Genomic DNA, 12,568 nt, shown 5'->3' with positions numbered 1-12,568 from the left:
GCTGATTATTAATAAAGCCCTGATTGGTTCAGCTCCTCAGTACTTGAGCGAGCTCCTACAGCATTATAGTCTCAAAATTCTGGTCAGTTGATAATATGTAGAATATGAAAATCATCTGCGGAGGTTGATCCTTTTCCAATTTAGTGACCAAACTCTGGAACAGTTTTAATCTCGATTAAAGACCCGTATCTGACCTAGCATACATTTAATACAGTATCACATCTCTATAATTCACCCCAAAATTAAAATGTGCTGTTATTGCGCTCGACATAATAAACATAATAAAACATGCAGAGACTCTTGAACCTCAGAGTGAGAAAACTTTATTGATAAATGCAAGAAAATACAGATGACAAATGGACAGCAGCAGTGAAGTGAGATCTGTGTCTCTTTATTAATCTGTTTTATGTATCTCAGAGATTTTTAAAAAGGCACTATCTGATATTGAAAGAGAGAGCAAACTCAAGTAGTCATTATGACAAAAACACTACAAGAACAAAAAACACACATGAAGAGCCTATAAAGAACAGCGTTCAGCTTTAGATTTCAATACTTTCTGAAAAAGACAAACGTATGAAGCCATAAATGAAATGTCACAATTTAAAATCCAAAAATAGTTGAGAAATGACATTATCAATCATGTACCTGATGTGTGAATATGTGCTTGATCTTGTTCAGCTCTTCTGGATCTGATGTCATAAACCAGAAGAACGACAGTAGCCACGCCCACCAGAGCAGAGAGGACCAATCGGATCACAGCTTCAGCAGAACCACAACAGTGTTCAGAGTCTGAGGAATAAAAACATCAAACTGAGATCAGCTCAGTCAATAAACACTAATATCAAGAACATCTGAAGCACAGGATAAATGATTCTACTCACCATAGACAGAAACACTGAAAGCTTTTAATGACGGTTTTGATCCAAATATCAATAGTACATAACGTCCAGTGTGTTCAGTTCTGATGTTTGTGATGGTCAGAGATCCAGTTTGTTTGTCCAGCTTCAGTCTGTCTCTGAATCTCTCATCAAGAACATCATCATGTACAGTAATGCTGTCGGCCCGTTTATTGATTTCAGCTATTAAAGTGATTTCAGGTCCAAACCTCCACTGAATCTCATCTTCATCCATTATTTCAGTAAGACCAGAGTTTAGAGTGACTGAATCTCTCTTCATCACTAATATCTCATCTGTATCACCAAACACACAGAGAACAAAGAGAAACAGAGTTTGTTACAAATTCAGACTGTTAAAATACTTTATGTAAGTAATTAGTTTGAAATTTAATTTTCAAATGGATAATAATATAAAACAACAGAACAGACACAAAAGAAGCAAAATGGTGTGTGGATTAATATTGTATCTAGTGATGAAAAAATAAAACAGGTGGAACAAATATTTAACTCACCATAGACAGTGAGAAAGTACTGTATGATCATATGGTTCATCAATAGTACATAATCTCCAGTATGTTGAATTGTGATGTTTGTGATGGTCAGAGATCCAGTTTGTTTGTCCAGCTTCAGTCTGTCTCTGAATCTCCCATCAAGAACATCATCATATACAGTCATCCTGTCGGCCTGTTTATTGATTCCAGCTATTAAAGTGATTTCAGGTCCAAACCTCCACTGAATTACATCATTATCCATTATTTCAGTAAGACCAGAGTTTATAGTGACTGATTCTCCCTCCTTCGTTAATATTTCAACTGTATTAACAAACACACAAAGAGACAAACAGAAACAGGGTTCATCACAGATTGAGATGGTTATTTACCAAAGCAAGTAGTTCAAAGTTTAAATTTGAAATGAATGATATCATAAAATAACAGAAATGGTGTTTAGATTAATAACTGTATCTTTGTGCGGATTCTGTATTGACCAACCATTGGCCGAACAACAGAAACCAACGGTATTCAGCATGCAGGACTTTTACTTGTGTGGCAAGGTGGGTGACGTAATCTTTTCACATTGGCTCATCGGCGTGTGATTATCACCCACAATAGTCTATTAGAATCCGTGTATTTAAGGCTGGAGTTATGCCACTGGGTGTGCGTCACGGCTGGGACTGCCCTTATGGAGTGTGGGTGTACAGGTGCGCGCTGAATGGCCATTTGATGCTGTGCGTTGGGTTGCAGGTTGTCCACTACATGTCAGGTATGCGTTCGCTTGCATTACATGCTGTTCGTTTAGCGTCGGGTGGTGTTAATTGGTGTTTATTCACTTTGTAGCGGTGAAATTCTTCGGTGACTGTGTCTTCCTGCACGAGATTCTATGCTTGTGAGCTGAAAGCAACGGCACGATTCATGTGGCACCATGATTCGTTTTGGTAGGTGCGATCCATTTTCGCTTGTTCACAAGAAAAGTGATGTTTTTTTAGTAATCACCCCCTTTTTCTAGTGCACTGAGGTTCTTCCGACGCCGTGTTGGCTAGTCGCTGGAGAAGGCGGAAGTGTTTTACACTCTGTGTTGAAGGAAGACGGTGCTGCTGTTTTCTTTTCTGTTGTTTTGTATTCTTTTCGTTTGTTTTCCCTTATTCTTATTTTTTGATAAATCCCTGTGTGGTACGGCTACATATTGGCCGTATACCGGTTTGGCTGATTCTCAAAGAAAGCTGAATGTAGTAGCGGTTCTGAGTTGTCCCACTATTGCGACAGGCCTGATTCGTCATGCTTTTGTCTGTTTGCATCTGTGACTCTGCCTATGCTGTGAAGAGTGTTTTCATGTGGCCTGGGGAGAACTGACTTTGAGGTGCTACTGTTTCAGTGAGCCTTCAGAGTGACTATTCTATTTAGTGTGTTTTGGTTCATTTCTTTTGTTTAACTTAAATACAATATTGTGTTATTTTGCTGCTATATCTTTTCTTTTTTTGTTTGATGTAACTATACCATTGTGAGACTGTTTCTTATGTTGCATTTCCTTTTGGTTTAATTTGAAGTATTATTATTTTTTTATTGAATGTAATAGGTTTCTGTTTATTCTAACGCTGGCTGGCTGGTTTCGAATACTGGTGGTGGTATAATTGGGTGGAGTGCAGTGCTGCTTGGAATCACACTTCACTTTGTGTGTGTGTGTGTGTGTGTGCGCATGGGATGCACTAGTGTACAGATCGGATCTTCACTTCAGCTAGCCTGCCCCTGCCGTTGGCAAGCCTATGCCTGTCTTTTGTTGGTTTCTGTTGTTTTCTTGTGAGTATTTAAGTTGTTCTTTATTTGGTGTAGTACGCATGGCTACCATTTGTGCTTTATATTGCGACCCGACACGTGGCATTGATGGTGATTGATTGGGTGTTTTTAATTATTTACTGTAACAATCTAATAAAGCGTTTTGTACATTGTTCACATGTCTCTTGGGGTTTTACTTGGCCTACGAACCTGCGGTCCTTTCCTCGTTTCTTGACGGGGTGGCGTAGTCTGTTTTCGTTTAGGTGTGTTCTGATCCGTTTATACATTATTTCTCCTCCCCTCAGCATTGCCACACTTGTGCTTAATTTCAATTTGACTACAGCTCCACAATTAATCTGAGGCCAATTTCAAATGACTGTAAAATTCAGACTGATAATATTAATTTTAGTTTTGTTTAGACTCTATTCATTCGTGAAGTTTCAAGGATCCATTCGTGAGCAGATCAGTCTCTGCTTCTGTGTCCCTGCTTTATGATCTCTTCTCGAGATTTGTAGCTTCATTGTTTGATTGCAAGGTATCTGTTTTTGTGAACGCTCTTGTGTTCAGTCTTTTCAGGAATTTAGGTCTTAATATTAAAATATAAAACAATTGAAAAATGTTTTAACTCACCATAGACAATTAAAAGAAAAAGCTTTCCCACCCTGTTACTCCGCAGTTCATAAACTCCAGTATCTTCAGTTGTGGTGTTTGTGATGGTCAGAGATCCAGTTTTATTGTCCAGCTTCAGTCTGTCTCTGAATCTCCCATCAAGAACACCATCATATACAGTCATGCTGTTGCCCTGTTTATTGATTTCAGCGATTAAAGTGTTTTCATTTCCAAACCTCCACTGAATCAGATCATCATCCTTCATTTCAGTGACACCAGAGTTTAGAGTGACTGAATTTGCTATTTTCACGAACTTCTTTTCATCAAACAACCTGAAGGACCTGACCCCGAAACCTGCAGAACAGAGTTTTTCACAGATTAAAGCTTTACAATCACTTGATGCTGATTTGATGAAACTTCACTAAAATACTTTTAATGATTTAAATGTGAAGTGAAAAATATTCTGCAACAGCACAAAAATCCTTGAATGAAAGGAGAAATAGAGTTTTATATGGACCGATAACTTAATAAAAAAAAAAATAAAAGAAGAAAAGAGTGAAGTTTACTCAAGAGTGAGTTTGGATGTACATTCAAACTTGATCTCACAGTAAATCCACATTTTATTTATGAGAATAACAGTTAATGTTAATCCTCTCTAAGTAATTTAATCAGTAATTTATTACATGCTACCAGAACAGAGGCAACTTAAACCATAAAAACACATTTCAAACTCACCAACCAGACTCCACAAAGAGAAAAAAATTAATTTGAGATACATTTTCATCATTTCACTAAAAAGCATGCGATATTGACGCTTAAAATGTCTGAAAACACTCACGACTGAACTGTGATATTTATCTGGTTGAATCCCCCCCCCCAGACCTGTTAGTTTCTGTTCACACATCCGTCTTCTTTAACATCACGAAAATCAACAAACTTTTGCTGATCTTACATTTTCAAATGAATTCTGGGCCTGTATGAAAACTAACAGCAGAAGAGTGAAATATTAGATTAGATATCTGTATCTGCTGATGTTGTATTTAGTCTAGTGAGCTGTCAATCATATTTGACCCCTGACCTGTGATTCTTATTTGACTGAAGATGGATTCACTTCATTTCACTGTAAAGATGTTCTGAGTTGAAGATTGTTAGGTTCATATTAGCAGGAGAGAAAATGAAGAAACGATTCACACACAAACATCCAGCAGAAGCTATTTATCCACCGACAGATCAAACCAGACACACTGATGTTTGTACTGATGAAACACAAAAGGAAAAAAAACCCCATCACACGATCCATTTTGACTCAAAAACCAGTGAATCACATTTATAATTTTTGCTTGCGTTGCTACAACTGAATTCATACATTAATGTTAATATACACATACAGTAACCCGTGTAAGGATGGAGGAACCTCGGATACTTTGATCTCCTGAGAAACAGACTGTGCAGACATGCACAGGCATCTTCGAGACACCCACAGAGTGGAGGTGCAGGAAACTTACATTTGTTTCTTCTTGAATCCCTTCACCCATCCTTACTTCTACTCAGTCTGCTCAAAATGGTCAATAGTAGATTGTAATGTTCTACATGAATGCAAGTGATATTTACAGTCTTGTTTGGTATCATTTGAATTGTCTCAGGGCGACTGGTACAATGGGCTCATTCTTATAAGAAGTAAACTAAAAGGTAATACAGATCCTAAGAGTTATTTTGAGATATTTTGCACACTGTCAGTTCCCAGTGCCTTTCATGCAAATTACCTTCTGTCCCAAAAGATGTTAACTCGGTCAATGCAAATTCCAATTGTTAGTTCCTGTCTCCATCTCGGGGGATGTTGGTCTTGGTCTGAGTTACTTAAGGAAATGTTGCAAAAGGATCAGGGCTTTCTGTAGCCGGAATGAGCCCATAGGATGAAGTGTGTTCGCACACTTCATACTATGTATTTTTCTCAAGTCATGTATGCTTACTCTTAGATTAATTTTTGAGATTTTGATGTTTTGTATTGATTTGATATCTTTGAATTGGCTGTATAATTGGCATAATACATATTTACCTGACTGATAATAAATTGTTACATTTGAATTAGGGATGCACCGAATATTCGGCCACCGAAAATTTTCGGCCGAAAATTGCCCAAAAGTGCATTTTCGGCCGAAATACTTTTATCACCGAAACAATACGGCCGAAATGTGATGACGCAAACAGAAACCGCGACCTGCACGTGCTTGTCTGAAGCAACATGTCTGCGGTGTAGACATATTTCAGTATATCTGAGAAAGACCCACGGACAGCGATTTGCAAAACATGTAATGCCGAAATTTCAAGAGGGGGTGCATCTGCAAAGACTTTCTCCACGTCGGGTTTAATTTATCACCTGAAATCCAAACATTCCGATCGCTACGCTGAATATGAGAGGAACGCGGCACAGAAAAGAAAAATGCCTCCGAGCACGCCCACTCCGTCTGAGGCGGACGTTTTTGAAAAGGCAAGGATTATTACATTATTATTTAATGTACACATGAGTGGGGTCAAGTTAAACATTTTAGTTTGAATTTTATTTTATACTGTGCATTGTTGCAATGTGCTAAATAAATATTTGCATAATTTGTAATTGATTTATTCTTTGAAACTTTAAAATTAATTTATGCAATTGCAATGCCTTGATTTTAGTAAAGTTAGTACATAGTCATAGCCATAAATGCAATGGTACTAATAATTGGCATAATTTCTTTCGGTGTTTCGGTTTTCGGCCTTGGTTTCCTCTCTTTCGGTTTTCAGTTTCGGCCAAGAATTTTCATTTCGGTGCATCCCTAATTTGAATTTATTCTGACTTACTCTGAAATTATTTTCTCAAGTAGATTAAGTGAAGGTATGTGTCTCTGCAAATCTGCGTCCAGGGTTATTAATTGCTTGACTTTAGTTAAGTTGTACTCAGTTGCATTAACTATGGGGGCTAGTTATAGTACTGGTCATAACCACTGGTTACTGTCTCAGATTTAATTAAGTTGTACGTAGTTTGCTAACTATTGGGGGCTAGATATAGGATACTAGCATAACCTCTGATTATTGTTAGAGCTTTATTCAAGTTGTACGTAGTTATTTTAACTATCGGGGGCTAGGTGAAAATACAAATGAGATATTAACATATTTCATAGTAGGCTACTAGCATAACAGCTGATTATTGTCTCAACTATAGTTAAGTTGTACGTGGTTATATAACTATCGGGGGCTAGACAAACGGTACTAGCATAACCGCTGATTATTGTCTGAGCTTTAACTAAGTTGTACATAGGTAACTGTAGGGGGCTAAACAGAACTACTATTTAAAGAATGGTGAGTATGAGCGACCTATTAAATAGTATTAGCCATAACCACTGACTAATGATTAGTCTGGCGAGTGATTATTATGGTCCATGATCATTATCCATTATTTCAGTAAGATCAGAGTTTATAGTGACTGATTCTCCCTCCTTTGTTGATATTTCAACTGTATTAACAAACACACAAAGAGACAAACAGAAACAGGGTTCATCACAGATTGAGATGGTTATTTACCAAAGCAAGTAGTTCAAAGTTTAAATTTGAAATGAATGATATCATAAAATAACAGAAATGGTGTTTAGATTAATAACTGTATCTTTGTGCGGATTCTCTATTGAGCAACCATTGGCCGAACAACAGAAACCAACGGTATTCAGCATGCAGGTCTTTTACTTGTGCTTAATTTCAATTTGACTACAGCTCCACAATTAATCTGAGGCCAATTTCAAATGACTGTGAAATTCAGACTGATATTATTAATTTTAGTTTTTTTTAGACTCTGTTCATTCGTGAAGTTTCAAGGATCCAGTCGTGAGCAGATCAGTCTCTGTTTCTGTGTCCCTGCTTTATGATCTCTTCTCGAGTGTGACATGTCTGTGTTTCCCCTGTGACCTAGTTTCCCCCATTCTGTTTAATTAGTCGTTGTGTTCACCTGTCGGCCCCTCGTTATCTACCCTATATTAGTTCCTGTCCTTTGAGTTCTAGTTTGTCTGTTATTATTTACGTCTACGTGTTCGTAAAGCTTGCTACTAAGATTTCCTTGTATTCTCTCCTTGGATTATTATTAAAAGTTTGAATTGTGATATTCCTCCTTCGTTGTGCGTATTCTATAGCACCTCACATAACAGAATAACCGACCAAAAAAGAAAAGTATAGCGGCATGTTTCCCCTCATTTTGTTTCCCGTTTTTATTTTGAATTATAAATGATCCTGCTGTCCTCGTCCTCCTGCTGGAGCAGGGGGGCCGCTCTCTCGAGGACCACACAGAGGATTTTGTGTTCCTGGCTAATTACATGCACTACCCGGACAACTGCCTCTGCACGTTCTACCGAGCTGGACTTAACGCAACCTGGTCTCACATAATTCTGTGTAATAACTCCGGACCCTATATTCCTCCTTCGTTGTGCATATTCTATAGCACCTCACGTAACATTGAGGTTTGTAGCTTTATTGTTTGATTGCATGGTATCTGTTTTTGTGAACAGTCTTTTCAGGAATTTAGGTCTTAATGTTAAAATATAAAACAATTGAAAAATGATTTAACTCACCATAGACAATTAAAGAAAAAAATCTTTCCCACCCTGTTTCTGTGCCGTTCATAAACTCCAGCATGTTCAGTTTTGATGTTTGTGATGGTCAGAGATCTAGTTTGATTGTCCAGGTTCAGTCTGTCTCTGAATCTTCCACCAAGAACATCATCATTACATTTACATTTACATTTAGTCATTTTGCAGACGCTTTTATCCAAAGCGACTTACAATTGACCTATCGGTAAGCCCCTCCCCTCGAACGCAGACTAGCCAATGGCAGTCGAGTATCAGTTGCACGGGGAGTGGAACTCGGACATCTTTAGGTTTGAGCGCCATAGTGAAACATTGGAAGATCCAAAGCTTGCATCGGTTTTATGGGGTTTATGCTTCAAAAATGGAAAAACGATGTGCCTGGGGTACTTGTAACACTGATTCCAGGTCTCCTGAGAGGATGGGCGATATAATTTATTTTATTACATTTCCTGAATCCAAACAAAACAGAGCAAAATGTCCCCAAGTATTCACCCCAATACAAATGAAGACAAAAACGTTCATTTTCTGGTTGTCATACACTCATTAAGTTACAGTTTACATCTGCTCAAGCAGAACGTTAATGTTATCTTGTGCTTTAGTAAGGTATCTCTGACTACAACTAGCCAACGTTAAAGTTAGTGAGTCCATGCTAACGTACAAACCTAAATAGCGGACTGTTCTCGTGTCTTGTACAGTGTAGGTCAAAAACACATAAACAAAGGTCTACTTTTCAGTGCCTCTCCATATTAAACTGGTTAAATGTACATTAATTTAGTCATACCCTGTGATACATGAACAGTGTTGATCCTGCATGTTGTCATCCGCGATCGTGATGACCGACCGTAATTCTCCCGCTTACATTGTGATCTATAAACCTTCGCTTCGAGTTACCCCCCGTATTTATTTTAAAATATTTTATAAATCCCTCCATGGAATATGTAATTCCCATTTGGTGGCCTTCTGTGTCCAAAATTGTGCAAAAACTTAGTGGGACAAGGTTTTCACACTGCAGCTGTCATTGTAAGACAGTGAGTAACTCCGTTTGTTTGTCCGAGGGAGCAACAGTAACTAAGGGGGGCGGGGCTTACCGATAGGGGTATTGGGGAATACATAAAGCGATTCATCTTGAAGAGGCAATCCGACAAACGAAATGCTTGTAACACCAAGTCTCAGGCAATGTTTAAATAAGTACAAGCTAGCAAAGGAAGGAATAAATAAAGAGAGTTTTTTTTTTTAATTTTTTAATTTTTTATGTGTAGGGTGAAGTCAAGTAGTGTCGAAAGAGATGAGTTTTCAGCTGTTGCTTGAAGATTGATAGGGATCCAGCACTCCGAATATGGGTGGGAAGATCATTCCACCAGCCAGGAATGGTGAATGAGAATGTTCTGGAGAGTGATTTTGAGCCTCTTTCTGATGGTACCACGAGGCGTCGCTCACTAGCAGATCTCAGACTTCTGGAGGGGATGTAGATTCTTAATAGTGAGTTCAGGTAGGCGGGTGCTGAGCCTGTGGTTGTTCTATAAGCAAGCATCATTGTCTTGAACTTGATGCGAGCTGCGATTGGAAGCCAATGCAATGAGATAAAGAGAGGTGTAACATGGGCTCTTTTGGGTTCGTTGAAGACCAGCCGTGCCGCCACATTCTGAATCATTTGTAGAGGTTTGACTGTGTTTGATGGAAGTCCACCCAGAAGAGGATTGCAGTAGTCCAGCCTAGAAATGACAAGGGCCTGGACAAGAAGTTGTGCAGCATGCTCCGTCAGAAAGGGCCTGATCTTTCTGATGTTGTGTAGTGCAAACCTGCAAGATCGAGCAGTCTTTGCAATGTGGTCTTTGAAGGTCAGCTGGTCATCAAAGATTACACCAAGATTTCTGACCGAAGTTGATGGGGTAATTGTTGATGAACCTAACTGGATCGTGATGTCATGCTGTAGAGTTGGAGCGTCGGGAAAGACAAGAAGCTCAGTCTTTGCCAGGTTGAGCTGAAGGTGATGTTCTTTCATCCATGCCGAGATGTCTGCCAGGCAACCTGAGATCCTTGCAGCTACCGTTGGATCATCTGGTTGAAAGGAGAGATAGAGCTGTGAGTCATCAGCATAGCAGTGGTAGGAGAATCCATGTGCCTGTATGATGGGACCCAGTGACGTAGTGTATGTGGAGAAGAGGAGGGGTCCAAGAACCGATCCCTGAGGAACCCCAGTGACCAGTGTATGTGCTTTGGATACCTCCCCTCCCCAGGCCACCCTGAAAGACCTACCAGTGAGATAGGATTCAAACCAGCGAAGTGGAATTCCAGCGATGCCCAGTGATGAGAGGGTGGAGAGGAGTATCTGATGATTGACAGTGTCAAACGCGGCAGATAGATCCAGCAGAACGAGGACTGATGATTTGGAATGGGCTTTTGCAATTCGCAGGGCTTCAGTGACTGAGAGAAGCGCAGTCTCAGTTGAATGGCCACTCCTGAAACCTGACTGTTTAGCGTCCAGTTTGTTGTTCTGTGAAAGAAACAATGAGACCTGGTTGAAGACAACACGTTCAAGTGTTTTCGCTATGAATGGAAGGAGAGAGACAGGTCTATAGTTTTCTATAAGAGAAGTGTTTAATGTAGCTTTTTTGAGCAGTGGGGTTACCCGAGCCTGCTTGAACGCAGTGGGGAAGATGCCTGTGAGGAGGGATGTGTTGATGATGTGTGCGAGTGCCGGTAAGAGTTTGGGAGAGATTGCTTGCAGAAAGTGCGAGGGGATTGGGTCAAGAGGACATGTTGTAGGATGGTTGGAGAGGAGAAGTTTGGATACTTCAGACTCCGTCAGGGGACAGAAGGAGAGAATGGGAGTTTTAGCAGTGGATGTGGTTGGTTGGGGGTCCTGTGTGCGTGGAGGTGAGAACTGATCATTGATCGATCTAGTTTTGTCTGTAAAAAAAGTTGCAAAGTCATCATCATAAAGTCATGCTGTCGCCCCGTTTATAGATTTGGGGCGATTAAAGTGTTTTCATTTCCAAACATCCAATGAATCAGATCACGATTCTTCATTTCAGTGACACCAGAGTTTAGAGTGACAGTATTTCCTATTTTCACGAACTTCATTTCATCAAACAACATGAGGGAATTGAACCCGAGACCTGCAGTTTTTCACAGATTACCGCTTTAAAATCACTTGATGTTGATTTGATGATACTTCACTAAAATACTTTTCATGATTTAAATGTGAAGTGAAAAATATTTTGCAGCAGCACAAAAACTTGGATGAAAGGGGGAATAGAGTTTTATATGGACCAATAACTTAATACAAATAAAATAAAAGAAAAGACTGAATTTTACTCAAATAAGAGTGATTTCGGAAGTAAACTCAAACTTGATCTCACAGTAAAACCACATTTTATTTATGAGAATAACAGTTAATGTTAATCCTCTCTAAGTAATTTAATCAGTAATTTATTACATGCTACCAGAACAGAGGCAACTTAAACCATAAAAACACATTTCAAACTCACCAACCAGACTCCACAAAAGAGAACAAAATTCATTTGAGAAACATTTTCATCATTTCACTAAAAAGCGTGCGATATTGATGCTTAAAATGTCTGAAAACACTCACGACTGAACTGTGATATTTATCTGGTTGAATCCCCCAACCTCAGTTAGTTTCTGTTCACACATCCGTCTCCTTTAACATCACGAAAATCAACAAACTTTTGCTGATCTTACATTTTCAAATGAATTCTGGGCCTGTATGAAAACTAACAGCAGAAGAGTGAAATATTAGATTAGATATCTGTATCTGCTGATGTTGTATTTAGTCTAGTGAGCTGTCAATCATATTTGACCCCTGACCTGTGATTCTTATTTGACCGAAGATGGATTCTCTTCATTTCACTGTAAAGATGTTCTGAGTTGAAGATTGTGAGGTTCATATTAGCAGGAGAGAAAATGAAGAAACTCTACTTGAAACACGTGAGTTTACTTTGGTCTTTTCTTCTGGAGAAACTGAGATGTGTAGATTTGCTACTGAAGTGTAGTCGTGCTATCAGAGATGCTCTTCGATAGCAATCTTTCTTCAGAAAGCCGCATTTTGTCCATTTGTAAAACCGCTTTCTCCATCTTAAAAACATCTCTACATTATGATATGCTCTCAGTGTCAAATACGCCGAAGTTCATTCCTGCATTCATGAGATCAAGGCTAGATTATTGT

General features: G+C 39.0%; 1 protein-coding gene across 1 annotated transcript; it reads right to left on the bottom strand.

Annotated features, from left to right (window-relative positions):
* Positions 1-365: 365 nt before the first annotated feature.
* Positions 366-4,580, bottom strand: LOC131529762 (uncharacterized). The gene is made up of 6 exons (XM_058759642.1): positions 4,508-4,580; positions 3,794-4,126; positions 1,409-1,708; positions 882-1,190; positions 646-789; positions 366-556 (listed from the first exon to the last, which is right to left on the bottom strand). The coding sequence occupies exons 1-6, from the start codon at positions 4,572-4,574 to the stop codon at positions 540-542; spliced, it is 1,170 nt and encodes a 389-aa protein (XP_058615625.1). The 5' UTR covers positions 4,575-4,580; the 3' UTR covers positions 366-539.
* Positions 4,581-12,568: the final 7,988 nt, after the last annotated feature.

This window comes from Onychostoma macrolepis, chromosome 22 (assembly GCF_012432095.1).
Source record: "Onychostoma macrolepis isolate SWU-2019 chromosome 22, ASM1243209v1, whole genome shotgun sequence".
Taxonomy (NCBI): Eukaryota; Metazoa; Chordata; class Actinopteri; order Cypriniformes; family Cyprinidae; genus Onychostoma; species Onychostoma macrolepis.
Note: the sequence above shows the minus strand (reverse complement) of the source record. Positions and strands in the feature narration are given on the sequence as shown.

Bases quoted from the DNA above. Each gene is read 5' to 3' on its own strand.
- LOC131529762 (XM_058759642.1), bottom strand. From the start codon at position 4,574: ATGCTTTTTAGTGAAATGATGAAAATGTATCTCAAATTAATTTTTTTC. The intron at 1,191-1,408 runs GTGAGTTAAATA...TTGGTGATACAG, and splicing joins GTACTTTCTCACTGTCTATG to ATGAGATATTAGTGATGAAG. The intron at 790-881 runs GTGAGTAGAATC...TTTATTCCTCAG, and splicing joins TTTCAGTGTTTCTGTCTATG to ACTCTGAACACTGTTGTGGT.